Source organism: Saccopteryx bilineata, chromosome 2 (assembly GCF_036850765.1).
Source record: "Saccopteryx bilineata isolate mSacBil1 chromosome 2, mSacBil1_pri_phased_curated, whole genome shotgun sequence".
Taxonomy (NCBI): domain Eukaryota; kingdom Metazoa; phylum Chordata; class Mammalia; order Chiroptera; family Emballonuridae; genus Saccopteryx; species Saccopteryx bilineata.
In genome coordinates this window covers 3,743,559-3,768,103 of record NC_089491.1, presented here as the reverse complement: position 1 = coordinate 3,768,103, position 24,545 = coordinate 3,743,559, and the positions used below count along the sequence as shown (strand labels likewise).

Here is a 24,545-nt window from a genome sequence, read left to right as displayed (position 1 = left end):
CGGGAGGGGAAGAGAGAGACAGAGAGGAAGGAGGGGGGGGAGGGGTGGAGAAGCAGATGGGCGCCTCTCCTGTGTGCCCTGGCCGGGAATCGAACCCGGGACTTCTGCACGCCAGGCCGATGCTCTACCACTGAGCCAACCGGCCAGGGCCTTTTCTTTATTTTTAAAGGCACTCCAATTTCAGAGGCGGTTGCTGTGCCCTGTGAGACACCTCAGACCTGTAACACATAAGTCCTGAGGATCCGTCTCAGCTCGCTGCCCCAGTGAGCGGTGCTCGAGTCAACACGTGCTCTGCGGGAGGCGGGGTCTGGTGTTTCCGCAGGAGCCCGAGGAGCTGGGCCTTGTCAGTCACCCGGCTTCTCCTTACCGGAGCACAGACAGTGCGCGCCCGCCCGCCCGCCCGCCCGCTGCGGACATTAGCACAGGAGACGAGAGAACGAAAGCACCGTCCTGGGCTAGAGTAGAAACAGGAATTTTAATATAATATTCAAGTCTAGCGTTTACTATTTACAACAAATAAATATTGCCCCTCCCCAAACTAGTAAACATGTTTTTTTGTGGGTTTTTTTGCCTTTTATACAAATATTCAGTCCCCTCTTCTCCCCCAAATCCTTTCCCACCGACCACCGTCCCGTGCGGCCTCGCCAGGCCCGGATGCAGCGGCGAATGGCACTTGCAGGGTGGCGAGACGTCGTCACGTCACGTCACGTCACGTCGGCGGGACTCGGCTGAGACCGCCCTCACGCGCTGGGTGGCGAGACGTCGTCACGTCACGTCGGCGGGACTCGGCTGAGACCGCCCTCACGCACAGGGTAGCGAGACGTCGTCACGTCACGTCGGCAGGACTCGGCTGAGACCGCCCTCACGCACAGGGTAGCGAGACGTCGTCACGTCACGTCACGTCACGTCGGCGGGACTCGGCTGAGACCGCCCTCACGCGCTGGGTGGCGAGACGTCGTCACGTCACGTCGGCGGGACTCGGCTGAGACCGCCCTCACGCACAGGGTGGTGAGACATAGTCACGTCGGCGGGACTCGGCGGAGACCGCCCTCACGCGCTGGGTGGAGGGCGGCCACAGAGTGGGTCTCGTCTCCGCGGGAGGGCCGGGGTGGGGCGGCTCCCTCACTCAGTTGGCCCTGAAGCTGGAATCTTTGGTGCAGCCCGAGGAAGGCGAGAGCGGCAGCCAGGGGCCCGGTGCCCGTGGGCGCGAGGAGAGAACTGCAGTGGTCAGACCTAGTGGATGAGCAGGTGCCCCGGGGTGCCCGTGGGCACAGGTGGCAGTGACCCCACACCTGGCAAGGCGTGAGGGAGGCGTAGCGAGGGCGTGCCCGGTGGTGGGCAGGGCTCTGTGCCCCTTGGCAGCTCTCCTTGGCAAAGTTGGCGAGTCCTCTGGTTCCAGAGAGCAGAAGGCACCTAAGGTAGCGAGCGGTCCACAGGAGGCCAGGTCAGCCCGTCGGCGGGCGGGCGGGCGTCAATCCCGGCAGCAGGAGAGGTCCAGGGTGAAACTGCTCCTGGGGGTGGCCTGGGCTGGCAGGCTGGGCAGAAGGTGCCCGCCTGGCCTGGGCCACTGTCGTCTGTGAGTGCTCTGTTGCCCGGCCAGCCCACCCCTGGAAAGGCGGTCCTGTGGCCGGGCCAGCACCAGGGACCAGCTAGAAGATGCCTTTGGCGATCTTGAGTCCCTTCTGCTTCATACGGGGGAGGGTGGAGCTGGCGCCGTGCCTGACCTTTGCCCCCTTGGTGAAGGTCCGTTTCTTCAGGACAAAGTCATAGTTGGCAGTAGAGTTCATGGCGTAGAATACATTGGCATTGTCGGGGATCTTCAGCTCTGGTCAGGGGACGGGTAGAGGGAGAGTCAGTATGAGAGGCCCCAGGGCAGGCCTGAGCCAGAGACCGAGACTCCCAACCCAGCTCCCGGGACCTCCGAGGACACCTCTTCATGACACTGGCCCGAGGAGACTCTGGGGGCCTGGTGAAACCTAACAGCTCCTGTGTACAAAGGATCCTGACTCCTCGAGTCCCCACCTTGGGAGCCGGCCAAGGGTCACCCACACTGCCCCCCGGCTGCCTTGGCTGGTCAGGGTCTCACATGGGAACAGGTTCTGCAGAACCCAGACCCCTGCCATGAATCCCGCCTGACTCAGGACGGGAGCTCTGGGGCCCAGCGCGGAGCAGGCGTCCACACCGCCCAGCAGCCCGCAGGTCCTCACGCTCGGCCCCCATGTCCCACCCGTCCGTCCTCGCTGGCCCTGAGTCTGCGGTGCCCCCCCCCCCCGGCTGGGCGGGGATCTGTGCCCTGCTCCATCGTGGGAAACAGTCACTAATAAATAATAAAAGAATAAACTCTCTTTTGTGCACTCAAAACGATAACCCTGCCTGACCTGTGGTGGCGCAGTGGATAAAGCGTCAACCTGGAAACACTGAGGTCGCCGGTTCAAAACCCTGGCTTGCCTGGTCAAGGCACATATGGGAGTTGATGCTTCCTGCTCCTCCCCCTTCTCTCTCTCTCTCTCCCTCTCTCCCCCTTCTCTCCTCTCTAAAATGAATAAAGAAATTTAAAAATGTATAAAAAAAGAATAAACTATTAAAAAACAAAAAACAAAAAAAACCGATAACCCTACTTCCACCCAGCCCGGTACATTCTATCTTCGTCGAGGGACGAGAACACAGAGCTGCAAGCATGTGCCCGAGGTCCTGGGCCCCCTTGCTCCGGGATCCCCTCCGTCTGGCTCCCAGTCGGCGAGACTCCCGCCCCGGTTTAGAACACTGAGCTGCACCGCGGCAGCCTCTGCTGTGAACTGAATGTCTGCGTCCCGGTAAGATGACTCTAGAAGTCCTAACTCCCCGCGTAATGGCATCAGATGAGGCTTTGGGAAGGTGATGAGTTCATGGGGGTGGAGCCCTTGTGAACGGAATTGGCGTCTTTCTAACAGCGGCCCCAGGGAGCTCCTCGACCTTCCCCACGCAGGACACAGCCGGACACCAACAGTCCGCAACCTGGACGGGGGCCCTCACCCCGCCGTGCCAGCTCCCCGATCTGGGACGTCTGGCCTCTGGAACCGTGAGAAATACATTTCTGTTGTTCCCAAGCCACCCGGCCTGTGGTGTTTTGTTATGGCGGCCAGAATGGAACGGAGACTGTGTCATGTGCGTGTGGATTTTAACATACACGACACTTTGGTTCACGGCAGTCACAGTTCTTCCGACACACGTGTCCCACCCCGGCGAGAAGCTGCCCCTTGGCGTGGCCTGTGAGCTCAGCCATCTGGCTGCCTGGCCCCAGGACAAAAGCCTTTCCTCTTCGCTCCAGCTATCAACGGGGTTCACGGCCTGGGGAAGGGCACGTGACAGGCCCGGCAGCCGGCCCAGCAGGACAGTGGGGAGACACTGGGGTGTCCGGGCCTGGCCCAGGGCAGGGTGGTATACACACAAAGCCCGACTCCCCGCTGCTGGTGCGTGTTCCAGGGCTGTGGGCCTGGGGCTGTCTGGCGCCCCCCCCCACTGACAACCCCCTCCCCCGCTTACTTCGCTCATCCGAGATGACCTGCACCAGCTCGTAGTTCTCGGGCAAGTCCTCCTCCAGGTTGTGTTTGTCCATGGCTTTGCGGATCACAGCCGGAGCCTTATCTTGGCTGGTCACCTGGATGGGGGCAGGGGACAGGCCATCAGGGCAAGGGGCGCGGAGTATCTCCCTCGGAGTGCAGCGGCCAGTGGCCCTCGGAGACACCCTGGCCGGGTGCTGGGTCGGTGGGGGTCACACCACCTTCTTCTGTCCCCTGGGGCGGCCCCCACACAGTGATGAGGGGTCTTTCCCAATCAAGCCTGTTTTTTATTTTATTTTTTAGTGAGAGAGACAGAGAGAGGGACAGACAGGCAGGAAGGGAGAGAGATGAGAAGAATCAATTCTTCATTGCGGCACCTTGAGTTGTTCATTGATTGCTTTCTCATATGTGCTTTGAGCAGGGGGCTACAGCAGAGCAAGTGACCCCTTGCTCAAGCCAGTGACCTTGGGCTCAAGCCAGCAACCTTGGGCTCAAGCCAGTGACCTTGGGCTTCAAGCCAGTGACCCTGTGCTCAAGCTGGTGAGTCTGCGCTCAAGCCATAGAGAGACCCTGGGGTTTCGAACCTGGGTCCTCCATGTCCCAGTCCAACACTCTACCCACTGCGCCACCGCCTAGTCAGGCTCTCCTATAAGCCTGTTACCCCCCCCCACACACACACACACACACACTACCTGAGGAAGCCGCTTGTCCCTGGGGGCTGCTTCCCTTGACCTTGACCCTCCAGCAAGTTACCCAGGAGCCTGGGAAACAGAGCCCTGGGCCACCCAGGGGCTGCCTGCGGTCGTGGTCAGCACAGGCTGAGCCCTGCTGCCTCCAGCCCAGGCTCCAGAGTGCCGGAGGGCCTTAGACTCGGGGTCATCGGGTGACTGTGCCACGGGGCACCTGACCCAGTTGTTGGGGGGTGGGGGACAGCAAGCGGTTCATCTGTAGCCACGTTCTGGAGGGTGAGGAGGGCCCCCTCCATCCCGACAGATCAATCCCGCCGGCCTGATCTCAACCTTCCAATCACAGGCAGCGCCTGACACCACCGGCCGCCTCCTTGGCCCCAGGCCTGGTGCAGCCGCTGTTCTGTCCCCGAGCTGCAACAGCAGCCTCCTACCCTGCCAGCTGGCCTGTCCCCTCCCCTCGGACACGGCCCCTCCTCAGGACACCGCCTGGTGCTCGCCCCAGGTGCGTTATAGCGAGGCCCTCCTCGGCTGTGACCTAACCTACACCTACTGCCCTCCCCTGACCGCCACCAAGCTCTGTCCTCCCTGACCCCCCGGGAAGCCGCTCCCGGAGGGCAGGACGGTACAGGGTGTCCAATCCCTACTTCCCGTCGGGCCGAGGGGACCAAGGGGACCGCCCCCGCCCGCTCACCAGGATGCTCTTGTACATGTTGCCGTTGTCCACGTCCAGGCTGACTCGGATGATGCAGCAGTCACCCACCTGCTGGTTGTAGAGGGGCAGCGCGGAGCCGTAGCTGCTGACCCCCGAGACGGAGCGGCGGTGAGTGCGGGTGCTGGCCACGGGCGTGGTGGAGGCCGAGGAGGAGGAGGCACTGCTGGAGGCGGAGCTGACACCCGAGGTCTCCGGGGACGACTGGGAGGCGCACTCCCAGCACTGTGAGGAAGGCACGGTCAGTGGCAGCCCCGAGCCCTGCAGGCCGCCCCGGGCTGGGGCCCAGCTCTGGGGGCTCCTGGGAGATCTGTTCAGCTCCTAGGAGCTGGTGGGGTGGGGAAGTCACCTTCTTCTCCGGGCCGTCGGGGGACTCGGGGACGAAGCTCACGTTGATCTCTTCCACGTCGGAGCTGGAGGAGCCGGCTGAGTGCACGCTGAGCGCGTCAGCGACGTCCCCGCTGCCGAGGTAGGGGCCGCACCTGAGCTGGTCGCAGGACTTGGAGTGTGAGCTGCCGCTGCTGCTCAGCTCCGTGCTGGGGGCCTGGCGGCTGGATCGAGGGCTGGGTTACTCGGGGGGAGGCCTGCCTGGGACACGGCCCAGCCCTGACCCCCGCGCTCTGCGCCAGGCACTGTGCCAAGTGCTCAGTCGGTCACCGGCACCCCGTTCGCCTCGGCTAGCTGACATCACTTAGCATCGACCCCACCCATTGCAGAGGAGGAAACGGAGGCCCAGAGAGGGGAGGGGAGGTGACTCCCCCGGTGCCAGGGCTGCTCAGGGAGGACTCGCTGAGACCCCAGTGCCAGCTGTTGGCCCTGCTGCACCCCGAGCGAGCCGCCCACCCGCGGGCACTCACTCGCTCCAGCGCTTGACAATGGCCGTGTTCTTCTTGGCTTTCAGGGTGTTGCTGGCCGACTCGGAGGGGGGCTCCAGCTCACACGACAGGTTGTAGCTACGGGACAGAGTGGCGGCTGTCAGGTGCAGGCCAGTAGCGCAATGGATAACGCATCTGGCTGTGGATCAGGGTAGCCACTGTGAGCCACCAGGAGCCACAGCCAGGTCCCCCTGCCAGTGTGTGCCAGCGACTGGAGTCTGGACACCCAGCCATCTCACCAGGCAACAGGGTCCAATGCTGACCAAGGCCCGTGCCACAGGCTCTCTGGAGCTGGCTCCGGGGACGGCCCACCTGCAACGGGCCCGACGCCGGCCCCAGCCTCACCTCTCGGCCTCACTGAGCCGCTCCATGGACCGGAACCAGGCCCCAAACTGCTCCTCGGGCTCGATGCTGTAGTTGTTGCAAGCTGACTGGAGCAGTTTGATCTGGGCAATCACTTCGAATTCCTGGGGCCGGAGGGAGGGAGACCAGGACGCTGACGGCCCGAGCGGGGTGCTGGGCAGGCCCGGGGCCAGCCTCTGGGTGCCCCTCCTCTTCTCTGCTCTCACCCGAGCCACACCTGATTCTCAGAGCTAGACAGCCCCTCCCCAGGAAATCGTCCCCGATCCTGACCTCCTGGTTTCCCTACTTTGTATCCAACCTCCCCCATCAATGTAACAGGAAGGGGGATAGAGCCAAGTGTTCCACCCAGGGGGCACCTCTGATTTCCACCACCGCCAAAGCGAGGGCTGTGACTACTCACCTTCCTCCTCTTCTCAAAGTTGATCAGTCTCCCCTGGAAGGCAGAGAGCCAGCATCCATTAGAAAGTGTCCCCTTCTTACCCATAACTCCTAGCACCCCCTCAGGCTGCACTACCGACAGCATACACCAGGGGGCAGCCTATGCACACAAGCTTGGACCCAGGGCGGATCCGGGGCGCTGGGCACAACTTGATCACCCAACCCTCTGAGGACAAATGGAGAGACTAAGGCCTCGGGCCAGAAGGCCTGGCTTGGCCACCACGTGCCTGACCTTGGAGGGTCTGGGCCTTGCTCGTCCATGGGCACCACCTGAGGGAGTGGGCTGTGTACAGCTTGGCCAAACTCTCCTGCAGCTCTGAGCCCCACCAGCCGGATGGGGAGCTGGTTACCCACTGAGGAGCAGGTGCCCTGACACTCAGGGGCCAGGGGGCTCTCATGAGACAAGGTGTGCCATGCTGGGGGCTAAGGGCTGGGTGAGGGCACTCTCCTCTGGGGCTTCAGGGCCCCGGCCCGGCCCCGCCCAGCCCCCGGCTCACTCACATACAAGTAGTCCTTCATCGCTGTGTCCAGCATCACCAGGTCGGTGAGGAACGTGCCCAGGTAGGGTATGGTGCCCTGGATGACGCCCTGTGACATCGGGGGTGGGAGGTGATAAGCAGGGCCCCTGGCTGGTCCCCTGGACACCCCTCAGCCCCAGCCCCGAGCCCCAGCTCCGGGCCTCCCCCCTGGAGCAGCCTGGGGACACTTAGGCTCTAATCTTCCTCTTAGTGTCCATGGGCCCCAAACTCCCTCTAGTAACCCTCAGCCTGGCATTTGGCAACTCCCCCGATTCTACCCCTCGGGCCCTGCCCCTCCTCAATCCCCCGAGCCCAGCTTGTCCAGGCCTTGCTCAGTGGCCACAACTAGTTCCCCCCAAGATACCAACTGGTCAGGCAAGGCTCTGCCAAGGCCCATGGGGGCGAGGTCTAGGGGCGTCAGACCCGACAGCAGTGGGAGGGGCCTCGGGAGGCCAGACCCGCCTCTCCGTGGCCACGCACACTCACCGTCTCCTTGGGCCGCTTCTGGGCTCTCTTGGGGTTCATCTCCAGGGTGGCAAACTTGGAGGTCCCCTCCTGCCAGGGTTGAGGATGGGGTCAGGGAGGCCTTCCTCCCATTGCCCTCTGCCCCCCTATGCACCCAGATGTCTGGCCATTTGACAAACGCCTGGTCAGCCACTTAGGGCCCTGGCCCTTGGGCATACCCGGCAGTGCCCTGTCTCTGGGCAGGCGGGTGCCCTTCCTCTGGAAGTGAGTTCAGACAGAAGGCCTGCCCGGGGAACAGGCTGGTCTGGTCTGGGAGAACAGGGGTGCCCCCGATGCCGTCCACCCAACCAGCCCGGAGGACACGAGTGCCCGTGGGAGGGGCAGCGGGAAGCAGGAGACTCACCTGCCAGCTCACCTACCCCTTCTAGGAAAGCCTGCCGCCCACAGGCCACCCCACTCCTGGGTCTCCTGTCCCCCAAACTGACCCCACTGGCCCACGGACCACACAGATCCCTCTCTCCCCGAAGGTCCCGACAGGCCAGGCCTGGAATTTTTCAAAGAACCCCCCACTGAGAAAGTCACCCCCTCACCTTGATGAGCAGCTCTCTGCTCAGGGAGTAGTTGTTCTCGTCGGAGAAAATCTCCGACAGCTTCTGGAAGACCCGGAGGCTGTCCCTGGGGATACGACGGGGAGGGGGGCTGAGGGCAGGTCCATCTCCCTGGGGGACCCAGAGACCCAAACTGCCGGGCGGGGGTTCCACTGGGTCCTCGGGGCTCTGTGGGCTGGGGGAGGGGAGCTCTCATGTTGGTCACCTGGGTCCCACTCCCATTCCTACTGAGTGGCCTCTGTTGTCCCCAGTTTTGACTTCATGTGGTTCAATCGGTACCTGACAGATAGGGAAACTGAGTCCTGAAGCAGAACTGATGGCCTAAGGCCAGTGGACACTTAGAGACTCTACCTACTGATGGGTCCTGGCCGGGCTCAGGCTCACGTGGGGACATGGGTCCTGGCAGGGCTCAGGCTCACGAGGGGACAGGGGACAGTGCCTAGCCCAAGGGGAGGTCCCTGGCGCACCGTGGAGCTGCTCCAGAGAAGCCTGTGGACGCTTAGAGACTCTACCTACCGATGGGTCCTGGCCGGGCTCAGGCTCACGTGGGGACATGGGTCCTGGCAGGGCTCAGGCTCACGAGGGGACAGGGGACAGTGCCTAGCCCAAGGGGAGGTCCCTGGCGCACCGTGGAGCTGCTCCAGAGAGGCCTGCCTACCTGGAGACTTCTTCCCACGTCTTCTTCAGGCGGTGGATGGAGTTGCTCTGCAGAGCAGAGAGGATGGCATAGAGTGACGAGAAGTTCTTGAGGACCCGGCACTCCTGGCAAGGAAAGAGGGCAGCGTGAGGCTGGGTGGGAGTTCCCGTCTGCACCAGAGCCAGGCCCCCTGGGCTGGGACCTCCGTCCTGGATGAGACAGATGCCTCGGGGAGACCCTGAGGGGACCTGGGCCCCGATGAGTACCACTTCAGGGGGGTAGACCTGAGCCCAACCCAGGAAGGAACCCAAGGAGGAACTGAACGCCCAGACAAAGGTGGGGTGGGCAGACGAGGTCACTGAGCCCCTGAAACAGGCCTGGGGTCTCCGCAGGGGCATGCACCACAGACCACAGCCCCGAGAGGGCGTGAGGCAGCAGCGGGCCCCTCCGAGGCTCACCCTGGCCACCTCGATCCAGTGCTCCACCACCCTGGCCCTGTCTCGGGCCGTCACACTCCGGTCCCCGAGGCAGGTGGTGATGACGCAGTTGGCCACACTGTTGAACTGGGTGACGGTGGCACGGACGGTGGGAGCCAGGTGCTCCTTGCCCTTCTTGTCCCGCTGGGACCAGATGGAGCCCAGGCAGTGGTAGGGCACTACCTTCTTGAACAGCTCCTGGGGAGCAAGGGGAGTGTTACCCATCTCTGCCACACCCCAGCTCAGCAAGCAGAGTCCCCCCCACTGCAGCCCCCAGGCCCAGAGAGGGTCCCTGGTCAATGCCGGAGCTCTGGAAACTGAGGATGGCTTCAGCTCTGCATGGGGGTGGGGGGCCTCTGGGTTTTGCTCCTGGGCCCCTGTGGGCACCCAGAGCGCGAGGGAGCCCGGATGGAGCGATGGCAGGAAAGAGTAACCCTCAGTTACTCTGAGCGCCAGACAGTGCCTCCCACCCGCACACAGCAGGTGAGCCCCCCCCACCACCCCTCCCCCCACCATCCCCCGTCCAGATGCTCACACGCTGTGGGCCTGCAACGAGAGGCCTGGCCTGGTGCCTGCCAACCTGTCAGGTACACATCAGGTGCCTAATAAGTGCTGAGGCTGGTGAGGCCTCCTGGGCACGTGGGGGGTGACCCCTGGAGCCACCTCAGGGCGCCCCCCTCCCACAGCAGACAGCCAGGCCCACAGTGTTCTAGTGTTCCAGCTCATTCCACCCTCGGTCACTCTGGGCAGAGGGCCGGGCCGGGGGTGGGGCCCCAGCTCCACAGTCCACAGGGAAACCGAGGCCTTGGGATTAAGAAGCTTGCCCAGACTGACCAGGTGGTGGCACAGTGGATAGAGCGTCGGACTGGGACACGGAAGACCCAGGTTCGAGACCCCGAGGTTGCCAGCTTGAGCGCGGGCTCATCTGGTTTGAGCAAAGCTCACCAGCTTGAGCCCAAGGTCGCTGGCTCAAGCAAGGGGTTACTCGGTCTGCTGTAGCCCCCTGGTCAAGGCTCATATGAGAAAGCAATCAATGAACAACTAAGGTGCTGCAATGAAGAATTGATGCTTCTCATCTCTCTCTCTTCCTGTCTGTCTGTCCCTATCTGTTCCTCTGTCTGACTCTGTCACAAAAAAAAAAGCTTGTCCAGATCACATGGTTTTTAATGCTGGAGCTGGGCTTTGGGCCAGGACATCAGCTCTGGACCAGGGAACAACTGGTCTGGGCAGCAGACGCAGAGGCGGGTGCCCCCTCTCTGCCCACTCACGGGGAAGAGCTGCTCACCGCATCCATCAGGGTAAACTGTTCTGCCACCAGGTCGGGAGGGAACACCAAGAGGTGAGGCTTCTCCTCGCTCAGCCCGTTCTCAGCAGCCACAGGTGAAGGCCAGGAAGGCTCTGGTGCCGGAGCTGGCTCCAGCTCTACAGCTTGCGGCAGAGTAGGCTCCAGCTTTGGAGCTGGTTCGAGAGCTGGCTCAAGCTCTCCAGCCAGCACTAGCTCTTGCTCTGAAGCCAGCACTGGACTGGGGACTTGAGCTGGTGCTAGAATGGGCACTAGAGCCAGTGCTGGACTGGCGACTGGCTCTAGCTCTGGAGCTGGCACAGAACTGGGCGCTACAACCGGCGCTGGAGCTGGATCTAGCTCTGGAGCTGGCACAGGACTGGGTGCTAGAGCTGGCACTGGACTGAGTGCTACAGCTGGTGCTGAAGCTGGCTCTGGAGCTGGCACTAGAGCCAGCATAGGACTGGGCGCTAGAGCTGGTGCTGGAGCCGGCTCTAGCTTGGGAGTTGGTACAGGCCTGGGCACTAGATCTAGTATAGGACTGGGCGCTAGAGCTAGTACTGGAGCAGGCTCTTGCTCTGGAGTTGGCACAGGCCTGGGTGCTAGAGCTGGTGTTGGAGCAGGCTCTAGCTCTGGATTCGGCACGGGTCTGGGTGCTACAGCTGGTACTGGAGCAGGCTCTAGCTCTGGATTCGGCACGGGTCTGGGCGCTACAGCTGGTACTGGAGCAGGCTCTAGCTCTGGAGTCGGCACGGGTCTGGGCGCTACAGCTGGTACTGGAGCAGGCTCTAGCTCTAGAGTCGGCACAGGTCTGGGTGCTAGAGCTGGTACTGGAGCTGGCACTGGCTCTGGAGTCGGCACAGTCCTGGGCACTAGAGCTGGCACTGGAGCAGGCTCTTGCTCTGGAGTCGGCACAGGACTGGGCGCTGGAGCTGGCGCTGGTGATAGAGCTGCAAGAGGAGGAAAGCTCAGCAACATGACTGTTTTTCCAAGACAGAAACCACACCACTGCCTTCCCGAGAGGCCTCAGTCCAGGACCGTCTCCCCAACCTGCACTCCACCAGATGGGGGATCAGAGGCCAGTCTTCGCTCCTGGCTCAAGCCAGCCTCTGACGGCCCCTCCCTGTGTACCCAGCACTGACGTCCCACATGCTCCCCACCGCCCCATTCCCCTCACCGTCCAGCTCTGCCTCAGTGAGCTCTGCGTGCTCCAGCTGAGCCAGGAGGAGGTGAGCACGGCGCTCCAGGTCGGAGCCAGGCATGTTGAGCTGCACGTAGGCCACCAGCTGCTTGAGGCAGGGGAAGTCCGGGGGCTGGCAGAAGTCCTCCGAGTACTGGTCCAGCCAGGTGCCCAGGATGGAGGAGATGGCACTGGGGGGTCAGCAGGGGGCAGCAGAGTCAGAGGCCTGGCCTCTTCCTCCATGTGGCCCTCCCAGGGCACCCCTGCGGGGGCTGGACTCTGAGCCTGTCCCTGCCCATCCAGAGGCCGGTGCACCCCGCCCACTACCCACCGGCACTGGGCTGGCCAGGCAGGGCGGGCCTGGTGAGCAGGGAGGGACTGGCAGTCTCCAGGCAAGGGTTCCCTGCAGCAATGGTGTGACCCCATCCCCTGCTTCCGGGAAGCCTAACACGCTCTGTCTCTGGCCCTCCCCACTGGAAGGTAGGCTCACGAGGGCAGGGAGGGCTGGCCTGCTGTTCATGGCACCAACTGGCACACCACGGGTGCTGCATAAGCATGAGAGGGATGAGGGGACACAGGGTGTGCCCTGCCCGGTCTTCACAGACACTCGTGCACCTCAGCCTCAGCTCATGCCCCGTGTGCTGCCCTACTCTGCGGCACGTGTGGGCCTCGTCATCCCTCTGACACTGTTCCGGGGACCTGGGCACAGCCCGCCCCAGCCCCACGCGCAGCTGGGTGTGTGGGGCTGGAGTGGGGTCAGTGCGTCAGCGGGGTGGGCGGGGCTGCAGTGGGGTCAGTGTGTAAGCGGGGTGAGCGGGGCTGGAGTGGGGTCAGTGCGTCAGCGGGGTAAGCAGGGTGCTCCCACACCCCGTCCTGGGCGCCTGCACGGGGATGGGGGGCGAGCAGGGCTGGGGCGGGCTGTGGTAGGGACGGGTTCTCTCTGCGTCCCCAGCCTCCCTCTGCTCCATGGAGACAGGGCCCCCCGTCCTCGGCTCTGACTCCTTTCCTGCCGCAGAAGCCCCCAGACCCAGGAGACGCGGGAACCACCAGAAGTATGGGAGCCAGGGCCCCGCCCAAGCCCGCAGCCTTGGCCCCCAAACATCCCGCTGAGGAGACAGGCGGCCCTCCCGTCACACGCGAAGCCCGCTCACTTTTTCAGTTGGTCCTGGGGTCCGCCGTCCTCGTGGGAAAAAGGGAGGATGCATCCATATCTAGAGGAGGCCGTGAGGGCGTCACATCTACCGTACCTGCTATGATGTCTCGAGTTATTGGCTGGACCCCACCCCCATCCCTGTGACCAGGAGGGCAGCCCTGGAAGGCAGGGAGTTTTCTCTGCTTTTCTCACTCAATTACTTCACGTGCCCAGAGCACAGGAGGGGCTTTATACGTATTTGTGGAATGAATGAACCCTGTCGGGCACCTTACAGATATCTGAGTGGGTCTGGGGCCCCTCAGCCAGCCCTCAGGGGTCCCTGCTCTGGCTACTCGTGGAGGGGACCCCCAGATAGAATCTGGAACCTCCAATCAAATGGGAAGACAGTGTCACCGAAGGGCCCAGGACAGCGAGGCCGGAGGCACAGGGCTCTCCGGCGGGAGAGGAGTCAGAGTAAGAACCAGCCCAGCCCGGCCGCCCCTCTCCCCACAGTCCTGACAACCCTGGGAGGTCGGTCCTCTGAGCGCCCCAGTTCTCACACGAGCACACCGAGGCTCAGAGAGGTGAAGTGACATTCCCGGAGACACACAGCCGTGGGTGGAGGGGGTAGGGCGCCCTCACCTTTTGAAGAGCAGGTCCAGGACCTGCTGGGTGGTGGTGAAGGCCCGGTAGGTGCACAGGAAGATGGTGACGTAGGAGAGGTCGCTGCCCTGGAAGGCGGGCACCAGGTGCTCCACCAGCCGCTCCAGCGTGCCGGCCTTCACCGTCCGCACCTTGCAGGTCTCGTACAGGTGCAGGGCCGACTCACTCTCACACTGGGGTGGGACAAAGGGAGGACAGGCGGTCAGCAGCAGCAGCAGGGACCACCAAAAGGGTGGGGGCTGGGGCTCAGAAGAACTCCCAAGTGTACAGTGACTTTGGGTGAGAGATGGGACAAGAGTGTCCCCGGCAAAAAAAGGTCCTCAGGCTTAAAAGCAGAATTTGAGGTGGGGGGGTGATGACAAATACCAGCGCTTGTAGGTCGTTTGTTTGCTGAGTAATGACAGTGCCTGCTGCATTGAGAGGCCTCCCCCGTGAGCCTGGCGGGACAGCCCAGTCCAGAGCCCAGGAAATGGGCTGATCGGGGCGGGGTGGGGAAACCACAGATTAGGACACGCAGGACATTCGGGGCAGCACTGTGGGAATGGCCACTGAAAGAAAGCAGGTCCCCGGGCCCTGAAGGGCTGAGCCACCGTGGTAACTGGCCTCCTTTCTGGAAGGTCAGGCCCCAGCTCAGAGCTGGAGGGCCCCCGGGGCTGTGCTCCACGAGGGAGCAGGCTCCCGCAAGCTGTACACCATCGCCTGAGCCCCCACATTTCTGGGATGAAAACAGCCCTTCCGATGAAGCGTGGTGACGTTAAACCTCAGAGGAGGTACAGAAGGTCTGCGGGGCTGACAGCCCCAGGGGACAGCTGGGGGCAGCAGTCACAACAAGGAAAACTAAGGCCAAACGCAGAAATACTCCCATACTAGCATGAAGTGAAAACAGCCTGTCTTTTCTGAGGTTCATACACATATGCAGACAGTGACTGCACTTGGCCAAGCCCAGGGCTGGACAGTAAGGGGGGGGCTGGTTCCTTTGGGAGCTGGACTGTGAGACCCACAGGCAGCAAAGCCCTGGGAGGGAGCCTGGTGCAGTCACGGAGGTGGCACCCGGAACCCAGGGCAGCCCAGGGGCCGGGCCGGCAGCCCCGTGCCACACTCACCCCGAGCCAGCGCTGGCCCTTGCTGGTGCCGTGGTGCAGCTGCACCTTGCGCAGGGAGATGGAGTAGACAACCCCGTTGACCAGCTCCTCGCCAATCTCCTGTGTGGAGCTCTGTAAAGACAGCGCCGGGCCACAGGGCGGCCGTGTCAGGGATCACCCTGGCCAGCCAACGCCGCAGGGGGTGTCCCCTGCGACCTCTGTTCCCCAGATGAGACCCAGGATCCATGACACACAGACCGCCCGTCCAGAAGGAAACGGGACAGCCGGGATGGGACTCAGAGCGGCGCCGTCCCCTTCCAACCCGCCAGCCGTCCCCTTCCAACCCGCCAGCCGCGATGAGCTGGGTGTCGGCAAGAGGAGCCCGCCAGGGTGTCAGCAAGAGGAGCCCGCCAGGGTGTCGGCAAGGGGAGCCCGCCAGGGTGTCAGCGAGCCCACCAGGGTGTCGGCAAGAGGAGCCCACCAGGCTCCCAACCCCCCACAGCATGCTTCTGCCCAGGCTGCCCCTGCCCCTTCCCGCCCAAGACGGGCACTGGCCCTTGGTCATTTCACGGATGAGCACGCAGAGGCTGACAGAAGAGCAACCTGGCTACAGGCACGCCTCTGCAGGTACGTGGCAGAGCTGGGACCCCACAGCCCTGACGCAGCCGACTGCACCCCGGGCGTACGGGCCTCCTCACCACTATCCCTCCTTTGCCAGTGGCCCCCCGACCCCCAGCTGACCTGGCAGGGTCGCAGCACCCCCCAGCCTCCATCTGGAGCTCGCAGCGCAGGTCTGGGGCAGGTGCGGGCGCCCTCGAGGCCACGAGACCACTTCCTTCCCCTTCTGCTCATTCATGGCCTTGTGCCTTCTTGGGCAACAGAGGACTTCCCAGCTCCCTGTCATCACGTGCATGGGACTGGGTGAGAGAGAGGCCTGTGCTGACGTGCGGACTGCTGGCAGGGGGTTCCACAGAACCCTGAGGCCATGGGACTTCGGCTGCGCCAGGAAGTGTGGTCATCCGGCTGCCAACTGGACTCCGGGCAGAAAAGGCCCTTGTTTTAGGAGGCAGTGGCCCCGTCCCGCCTGGCAGGCCGTCCTGGGGGCTGTGTCATCAAGGCTGGGGCAAGGTCACTCCGTCACAGCCGAGCTGGGCTTCCCAACCCCCTCCCAGCTGCCCTGTCCACGTAGGGTGAGCATGCAGCAGGGAGGAGAGCCTATGAGTCAAGATGCCAACCTCTGAGGTCTCAGGGAGGAGCGGGGAGGCATCAGCGGGCACGTGGGCACCAACCACACGGTCCATACCGGCAGCCGGGACATGCACAGGTCACTGCCCCAATCAGGGTGGGCGTGGAGCTCAGAGGAGGCCCCGTGAAAAGTGCTGGCTCAGTCTGGGCCCCACGAACAGCCTTGCCCTCAAGCCCTCGGGCTGAGCGGGGTCCCTGGGCAGGAAGCAGGTGCCGGCATCCTGCACTGTGCCCCAAGATGCCAGCACCCCCAGGTCATGGACCAGGAGACCGGGGCCTCTCGCCTCCTGCCCTCCCTGGAGGGCTCTCAGAGGCCCAGGAGCCGTCCTCGAGAAGTCCACGTTTTCTGGCCCAAGGCCACCCTCCCACTCTGGGCATCGTCCCAACGGGAAAGCCGCTGCCACACACCGGGCTCCTGACCCCCCGCTGCCTCCTCCTCCAGGGAGCGAGCCAGCCGTTTCTCGGAAGTCAGCAGGGAACCCAGAGTGGCGGTCCCCCCAGCCAGCGGCACTCCCACCCCCACACACCCCGAACAGCCCACGCCGGGGGAGGGCCAGCACCTCCACCACAGAGGGAAATGCCTCCTGAAGCAGAGAAACCGAAACAGATGCACGCTGCCCCCTCCCCCGCCTGGAAGAGCCCCTCAGAGGGGGGGTGAGGGAAGGACACGGACTTCTGAGGTCTGTCAGCCCTGCCATCTGCCACTCCAAACAGGGGCAGTCACCAGGATGGAATCTGGAACCCAGAACTTTATCAGGACTGTGACGGCCCTGGCCACCCCCCACATCTCCTCAAAGGTCCCCGAGACTGCCTCCCACAAAGCCCTGTCCCTCTCCTGGGGATTTCAGCCAACATCTGGCACAGCTGGGGGCCAAACAGCGTCCTGAGCGCCCTAGTTCTTGGCAGCAGTTTGGCAGTCCGGTGCTGGACCTGCCTGCCAGAGGGCACTGGACGTGAACCCCTTGGGAGTCCACAGCACCTGGCTCCCTGGGGCCTCCATCCAGGCCTGCTGGACAGAGCGCTTCAGGGCCAGGCGGAGCCGTGGGTGGGGCCAGGGCCTCAGGTCTAAATAGCAGCTCTGCAGTGAGCCACAGGCCTCGCTGGCTGCGAGCAGCTGGCTGGCCCCGACTGGGTGTCATGTGATCCCTGAGCCCTTCCCCCACCCAGGAGGGGCCCCCTCTGCCAGCCAGTTGGGGGGCAGGGCTGGATGCTGAGCCACACGTGCTGAGCGAGGGGAGTCGTTGGCCTGTCGCACAGATGGGGAGCTGCTCTAACCGGAGCGGAGCTAATCCTGGCCTCCCTGGTTCACTCATGCAGCAGCAGGAGGAACACACCCAGACGCTTGGAGCACGTCTGAGTACAGGCACCATTTCAACCATCCACCGAGAGACGGCAGAGGGGCAGCTCTAAGCACGTTCCCCGAGCCCTGGGCAGAGCGTGGCAGAGTGGGCCATCTGCTCCTTGTTGTCACCCTCTTGCCAGGAACAGAAGGCAAGCAGGCCCATCGGGGGCAGGAAGGGCAGTGCCTGGTGCCTACAGATGACCCCGGGCACCATTAGCCAAGCAGGCGGCCCAGGACCCCAGGAGCAGCAGCTAAGCGGGCAGCACTAGGCCCCCCAGGGACGCTCTGGTGGGGGCTGGGAGGTCTCAGCCCAGCAAACAGATGTCCTGAGGCCAGGCGTCCACAGGGCAGCACTGAGCTGTCGGGGAAAAGAGCGTCACATGGATGCTGTGTCTTCACGGGACACAGCCTCCTGTCCCACTCGAAGCAGGCACCTGCTGATGTCCCCAGGGCCCTGGGACCCAGCCGGCAGCGACCCCTCACGTACATTGCCTGGCCTCCCACCACCTCGGTCAGGTGGAGTGAGGATGCTGGGTGCCCCCAGGCCCTGGTGAGCAGAGGCCAGCTGAACGGCACCCAGGGGCCCCACACCCCACTGTCCCCCAGAGTACAGTCCAGAGCCCCAGGCACGAGTTGGAGAAATGACCTGGGTGGCACCCGGTCATGTGTCACCAGATCAGCCTTCTCAGGATGATGGGCCAGCAGGTTGCTGGGTCCCCTACTGACTGTCAGCCAATCCCCAATGTCCTCAAAGTAGAACGAGGGGTTTACAGGGCGGGTCCCACCTTACTTGGGGACAGACCTCATGGAACCCACGTCGGAGTACAGGCACCATTTAAACCATCTACCAAGAGATGGCAGGGGGCAGCTCTAAGCACGTTCCCCGAGCCCTGGGCAGAGCGTGGCCGAGTGGGCCATCTGTTCCTTGCTGTCACTCATCCTGCCTTTCCCCATCCTGCCATCTTCCCCAGAAGGCAGCTCATGAATGCACAGGTGAGGACGGCACCGTCCCACACCCCGACCAGTCCTCTGCTCCGACTCAGATGCGTGTTTCCCACGTAAGCGACAAGGGTCCACAAATGCCCCTGGCTGCAGACTGGCTCCTCCCTGAGGGAAAGCGGCTCCGCCTCCTCTGCAGACTCCTCCCAGGCCGCACAGGAGAGAATCCCTGAGCATCAGATCGCCACTCTGAGCTGCTGCTGGGGTCCATGAGGTCAGCCCCAGGCCCTGACCAGCCACCCGCCAGGGGAGAAGCGCATCTCTCCAACAGGCTGATGGTGGCAGTCAAGAGACACCAGCGCCTGGCACACGAAAGCGCCCAGGACACGGGACCCGATGATGTTGCTGGCATGCACGTCGGCCCCCAAGCTGACGATGACCCTTCCCCTCCAGGAAACCTGTGGGACACCTGCCAGGGGCTCCGGGAACCTGGAGGAAGCCAGGGCCCCTGAAAACTCTGAGGTTTGGAGCAGCCCTGCAGCTTTCTGACTTTTTAGCCTTTTGCCCAAGTGCAGGAGCTCAAACATGAGACAGACCAAGACAGCTGCTCAGCCCTCAGGAATCCCAGGGGCTCCTGGGACAGTCTGAACACAAGGTCAGGAACCCATTATACAGAGCGGGAGACTGAGGCCTCGGGGATGATCAAGTATAAAGTGTCCAGGCTAAGGTAAGAACCAGGACTTCTCAAGGCCATAAGCGCAGGGCGTGGAGAATGGATGCGCAGAGCATGCGTGACCTTGTGTGTGTGTGTGGGGGGGGGGGGGGGACGGCAGCTGGGCGTCCTGCACCGAGCCTGAGGGCACAGACAGGGCCCAGGAGGGGACTCCAAGTCAGCCCTTGACAAGGGTGGGTCACACTGCTGGCCCCACAGAGGCAGCCTGGGCTGGGGACCACTTGAGGTGTCTTGTTTCCAGGGCAAACAGAAGCTCAGTGATCCCAGAAACGAGTTGGGAGGGAGGGATGAGTCCCCAAAGAGGGCTGAGCCATCTCCCCACAAACCCTTCTCCCTGCCCGCCTGAGCCCAGACAGTTAAACGGACAAGTGGGGAGGGAGACCTAACCTCCAGGCTGGCCCTGCCCACCACCCACCTTCCTGTCCCTCCAGGTCAGCGGGCCACTAGGGGTCAGGCCTGCAAGGGGCCACGGCTGGTGACGGCTGAGGTGGAGGGAGGCTGAAGGTCCAGTCCCAGCAGCAACCCCACGGGCTCCAGTGTCAGCACGTGTGGGTACTTCCTGGGTGCCAGGCCCTGGGCACACTCGCTGCATTTAATCCTCCCAACGCCTCACTCGGAGGACAAGGAAGGAGCTGCGTGGGGAGCTCGCCCAGGTCGAGAGCCGGGAAGCGGCAGCTGGGGCAGGGACTCGAACCCTGGCCTGCGACTCTCTCAGGCCCTATGGAAACACACCCAGGCCACGTTCTGTTAGTGGCTGCTAGGGTCACAGCCTCAGAACAGAGTCCAGCCACCAGTCACATGGATGCAGGCGAGAGAACAGTGACGGGAAGGACTTCCTCAGGTCACACAGCCGGGCGGGCTGGCCAGGCCCAGCTCCCTCATGCCGGGCCCTCTCTCCGGAGAGGGGATGTCCAGGGCAGCCACAGGCCCTGAGGCCAGCGACCAGAAACAGACCCGGGGCACACCACACTGACCTGGAGCTCAAGGCGCGGGCACTCCCCCGAATCCTTGCCAGGAAACACAATTGGGGCAGCCACCGCCTATCTAGCTCTGGCGCTGTGCCCGGCACTACGGGGACTACTCCTTAGGTTGCCGTCTCCCTTCATCCTCACCAGAACCCTAAGCAGAGACTGGCACCAGACCCATTTTACAGAAAAGAAAACTGAGGCTCAGGGAGCAGGAGCAGGTCCGGGGCTGCAGGGGCCAAGCCAGCGTTCAAGCATGGCTCTCCCCCACCCCCCGCCAGAGCCCAAGCTCCTGACCCCTACACTCAACTCTGTCCCCCGGTTCAAAAGAACAGCAGTGTGCCTCTAGGCGTGATGGTGGAGCAGGCTGGGCAGGCACCCCACACTTCCCGGAGGGGAGAGGAAAATGCCAAGGCAATGCCCGCTCCCAGGTTCCCCACGAGCGGCAGCCTTGGTGCTGGGCACTCCTGCCCCACTCACTCCTTGACCATGGACAGGACGGGCGGGCCAGCCTCCCGCCCTAGGCTGCAGGTGTCAACTCCCAGATCTCAGCACCGACTTGGGGGGGGGGTCACTTCACTGGAGCTGTGTGTCCAGGAACATGGCGTTTCTTGGCCTTCAAGGCTGAGGGCCCTTGCCTGGGACAAGGTGGCCAGAGCACGGTGCCGCTCCGTGAAAGCCATCTGGGCCGCCAGCCAGCAGTCCCGTGGGAGCCAGGCCTCAACTGCCGGGTGCAGCCCCCCGGAACCGCCCCCAGGGGCCCGCTCCGAGGCTGAGGAGGGTCCCTGCTAAATCGACTTCGATGAAGACAGGGCCTGGCTCTGTCCAACTTCCCGGCAGAGGGTGGGACCCCAGCCTTGCCCACAAGTGGTCCAGCAGCTCCCATGACTGACCTTCCTGCCACCCACTCCTGCTCCGGGGCCTGTCCCTGAGCCTCCAGGGAAACAGCTCAGGGCACTCAAGCATCTCCCAGGGAGAACAGCCAGCTGGGTACCCGCCCTTCTCCTGCAGCTCCTGAGATGCAAAGCAAGAGGGGAACTAGAGGGGCTGTGGAGGCCCTGCAGATGGCAGAGAGACACACATGTGTGCATGCATACACACACACACACACACACACACACGTGCGTGTGCACGCACCCCTTAGGCCATGCCTCTGGGCCTCCAGGATCAAAGGCCCAGGGGGTTACACTGAGGACCTGCACACCCTGTGCCCAGGAGACCAGATGACTGGGAGGGAGGCAGGGAGGCTGAAGGAGACTTCCTCCCTGTGCAGCTCCACCCCCAGAACAGAGATGCCCCCCTCATTCTGTCCTGCCAACCCATTCTGTCCTGCCAATCAGGCCTGCCAGCGCACTGCCTGGGTCAGAACCCTGCCTCTGCCGCTAGCTAGCAGAGAGCCTGTGCAATTCAGTTAACCTCTAGTGCCTTCGCTGTTTCATCTGTTAAGTGGACTAGCGGTCGTCCTGAACACAAAAGGACATCATGTACTAATTACTGAGCACGGGGCCTACCACAAATTCTGGCTCATATGAGCTATTATTTTAAACCTTTGGGGGTCCAGCCGTGGGCTTGCTTCTTCCAGGAAGCTCTCCCGAGTGTGCTCTGGCTCAAAGCGCCTTGCCTCCCTCTGGTCTGTAAGCATCCCTGCGCCTCACCCGACCCGGGGGGGCTTCTGGGCTGCCTGGGCCCGGTTCCATTTCCCGCACAGCTCCAATGTCCTCCCCATGAACTTCACATTGTCTCGCTAGCGATCCTTCTCTGATCCCTCTGGTCCTTTGCAGACAGGCACCCAATAGAGAACAATGCCCATGTTCCTGGCTGTGTGTACATTTAGAACCAGGGGCTTCACTTCTCAGAGCTCCAGACCCCTATCAAGTGGGGCTGGCACCTACTCTGGACGGTTGCCAAAGCCAGCTGGAAGGAGGTGGTGGCATCTGCATCCAGTAGGTGCTACAGATGCAAGAATTCCTGCTTGGCCCGGGCAGTGGCCCACCTAGAGGTGCGGGCACAGGCCAGGTGGCCTCCAGGAAGCACAGAACTGCCAGGCTGCACTGGGTCACTGGCAGCTTGGCTCAGAATCAAGATGGTGAGTGAGCGGGCGCCCAGATGTGCGAGGACATCTGGCCGCCCAGAGAGGGAAGGACTGGGCGGAGGCTTGTGGGGAAACGGGGAGCGGGGGAGGACAGGCAGAAACTGCCTGGTGGTTTCCAGAAAGGACAGGGACCACAAGCAGGACGGCTTCAGCTCTGGCACACCACAGCGACCAGGAAATCAGCCCCAGGGTGGGGGCATTGGCAGGAGGGACAGGGACTTCCCCGCCCCCTCCACCGGCCCATGGTAAATGGTCATTGTGTTTGATTTCCGGCAGTGGCCTCCTCTTCTGCCAGGACCCTGGTTTTCCTGCCTCAGCCAGAAGCTTCCCCTTTGACTCTAAACAGTGGCCATGGCCTGGATCTAGTGCTGAGGCCTGGAGAGCAGCAGCAGGAGTGTGGGGAGGGGACTGGAGTGGAGGGGAGTGGAGTGGAGGGGAGGGGAGGGGAAGGGAGGGGGCAGACCCCTGGGCAAGGGTAGGGCTCAGCTGCCTCTCCCTCAGGTCCTCAGGGATGCACATGGACAGAGAGAAGAGGCCAAGCAGCTGGCCCCACCCCGGCCAGGAACCTGCCCGGCCCCTGAGAGTCGTGCAGGCCGGACCCTCCCATGCACACAAAGCCTGCTGGCTGCCAGATATAATGAAAGTCAGATGAGCACTGGGCTGGTATCAGGCCTCCTGGGGTCCTGCTCCAGTGGCCAATGAAAGCCAAAGCTTTGGGTGAATGAGGGTCCCAGGGGGGAAATGCCAAACGCAGGAAGAAAGGGTCTCAGTGCTAGGATTCCCCCACCCAGAGTTCCCCCGACGCCGGCATGGAGACATGCTTGATCCTCAGGCAGATATGCATCGATGCCGTGTCCAGGTACTGGAAACACACAAAGGCACAAGACCCAGGCTACAAAGTGCCCGGGATTATTACCACACACCAGGGCCTAAAGCGGTGGTGGTGGTGGGGGGGAACAACACACCAAGGGGGCCCTAAGTAGCACTGGGGCTCAGGAACTTGACTGTTAAGGCTCAGGCTTGGCCTTGATGTGCGGAGCCCCTTAACACAGGGCTGGCCTCTGTCCAGGCCCCAGGCCCATGCAGAGTCGGGGTGAGGGGCTCGTCCCGGGACCTGCTATCTCTGCTGCAGGTGTCAGGTGCACAGTCAGGCAGGAGGAGGGAGGCATTGCTCCCCTCAACCTGCACGACCTCGTGACTCACGGAACCCCACTGCACAGAGCACACTAGAAAGAAGAGCCCAGCCCTCACCTAGATACCGTGACCCCACCCGTGACAAACAGATCTCCGCTTCTCTGAATCCTCCCAAACACATGGTGTTAGCGCATTTTATAACCAAGCAGAAATGAGTCAGCCACCCCCTCCGGGCATGAGAGGGCCTTGTCCCACAGGTTGTTGGCCTGCGGCCCCACCACTCCCCTCCTCTGGGCAGCTAGCCCTGCGCATCAGATCCTCCGCTGACCCCATACGGGGAAGGTCTGGAAGGCACTGGTTCCAATCACCTCTAAGGATTCTAGGTCTCTGCCACCCTAACCACTAGTTCGTCACCTGTATTGCAAAGCCCAAACTGCCCGTGCAAGCCGGGGCTGGCCACAGAGATGAAACAGGGCCCAGCCCCTGCTGTCGGGAAGCGGGGAGACGTCAACAGACAGTGACAGCCCGCGGAAACAGGTCTACCTGGGCTTCCGAGGCACGTAGCTGGCACACCTGGGCTCAGTGAGGGGCAGGCAGTGGGGTGGATAGAGAGCGGCAGGTAGACCCGGTTCTGGTCCCTAAACTGCTGGACCGGCTGCCCTGGCGGTCCCCACGTCCACCTCGCTGGCCTTGGGGTCAGAGCAACGAGGGGGATCTCTGCACAAGGACCGTCCTTCCGGACCAATCAGGACACAGGACCCCCCACCCACCGCCGCAGCTCACCCACCTCCAGGCGCGGCAGGTCCGGGTCGAGCTGCGTGAAGCTGTGCAGGACCACCGGGCAGCTGTCGGGGCCGCCCACCTCCAGGCGCACGGCGTCCCACACGCTGCGGCTCCGCCATGAGCCCGGAAACAGCGGCTCGCCGCCGCCCGCAGGCCCGGCCGCCTCGGCCCACATGCGCTGCACCATGGGCGGCTCGCAGCGGCGCGGGCGGCCGGCCGGGCGGCGGGACCCCGGGCGGCGCGGGCGGGGGAAGCCCGCGCGGCTCCGCGCTGCCTGCGCTGTGCACGCGCCGCCCGGCCCCCAAGGCTTAGGTCAGGCCGGGGGTGGGGCCTGTGGCGCGGAGGGGCGTGGCCTACAGCACAGGGGGCGGGGCCCGAGGGTGCATGTGTGTGCGCGCGCGCGCGCGCGCGGACGCCCCCGCGAGCCTGCGGGCTGTGTGTGTCCTTTGCAGAACGGGTGTCGTGTGCGTAGTGGCTGTGGGCTCCCTGGTTTGGCACTTCATGTGGGTACGTGCGCTCGTGCGCTGTGTGTTGTGTAGGTGTGTGTGTGACTTGTGTACGTGTTGTCAAGCGGCCCCTGGAGTCAGACCCACCACCCACAGATTCCAGTTAAGCCCTTCCCTAGCTCAATGGCCTTGTTGGACAACTCCCTGAGC

The 24,545-nt window shown here is 63.3% G+C and overlaps 1 protein-coding gene across 7 annotated transcripts in view; it reads right to left on the bottom strand.

Moving 5' to 3' along the window:
- Positions 1–456: 456 nt before the first annotated feature.
- Positions 457–24,545, bottom strand: part of RALGDS (ral guanine nucleotide dissociation stimulator) — a 46,551-nt gene continuing 22,462 nt past the window's right edge. For 3 of the 7 annotated variants that reach the window (XM_066255809.1, XM_066255808.1, XM_066255804.1), the window contains exons 2-18: positions 14,678–14,788; positions 13,554–13,747; positions 12,931–13,029; positions 11,777–11,970; positions 10,603–11,549; positions 9,300–9,515; positions 8,863–8,966; positions 8,187–8,271; positions 7,618–7,686; positions 7,115–7,201; positions 6,576–6,608; positions 6,158–6,279; positions 5,795–5,890; positions 5,287–5,488; positions 4,920–5,162; positions 3,523–3,637; positions 457–1,825 (exon numbers count right to left, since the gene is read on the bottom strand). In XM_066255809.1, the coding sequence (XP_066111906.1) occupies positions 1,650–1,825; positions 3,523–3,637; positions 4,920–5,162; positions 5,287–5,488; positions 5,795–5,890; positions 6,158–6,279; positions 6,576–6,608; positions 7,115–7,201; positions 7,618–7,686; positions 8,187–8,271; positions 8,863–8,966; positions 9,300–9,515; positions 10,603–11,549; positions 11,777–11,970; positions 12,931–13,029; positions 13,554–13,747; positions 14,678–14,788 (3,093 nt within the window). In that variant the 3' untranslated portion in view covers positions 457–1,649. Of the gene's footprint in view, positions 1,826–3,522; positions 3,638–4,919; positions 5,163–5,286; positions 5,489–5,794; positions 5,891–6,157; positions 6,280–6,575; positions 6,609–7,114; positions 7,202–7,617; positions 7,687–8,186; positions 8,272–8,862; positions 8,967–9,299; positions 9,516–10,602; positions 11,550–11,776; positions 11,971–12,930; positions 13,030–13,553; positions 13,748–14,677; positions 14,789–23,893; positions 24,196–24,545 lie in introns of those variants that run through there. The other 4 variants (XM_066255802.1, XM_066255803.1, XM_066255806.1 and 1 more) reach the window with 4 other exon arrangements.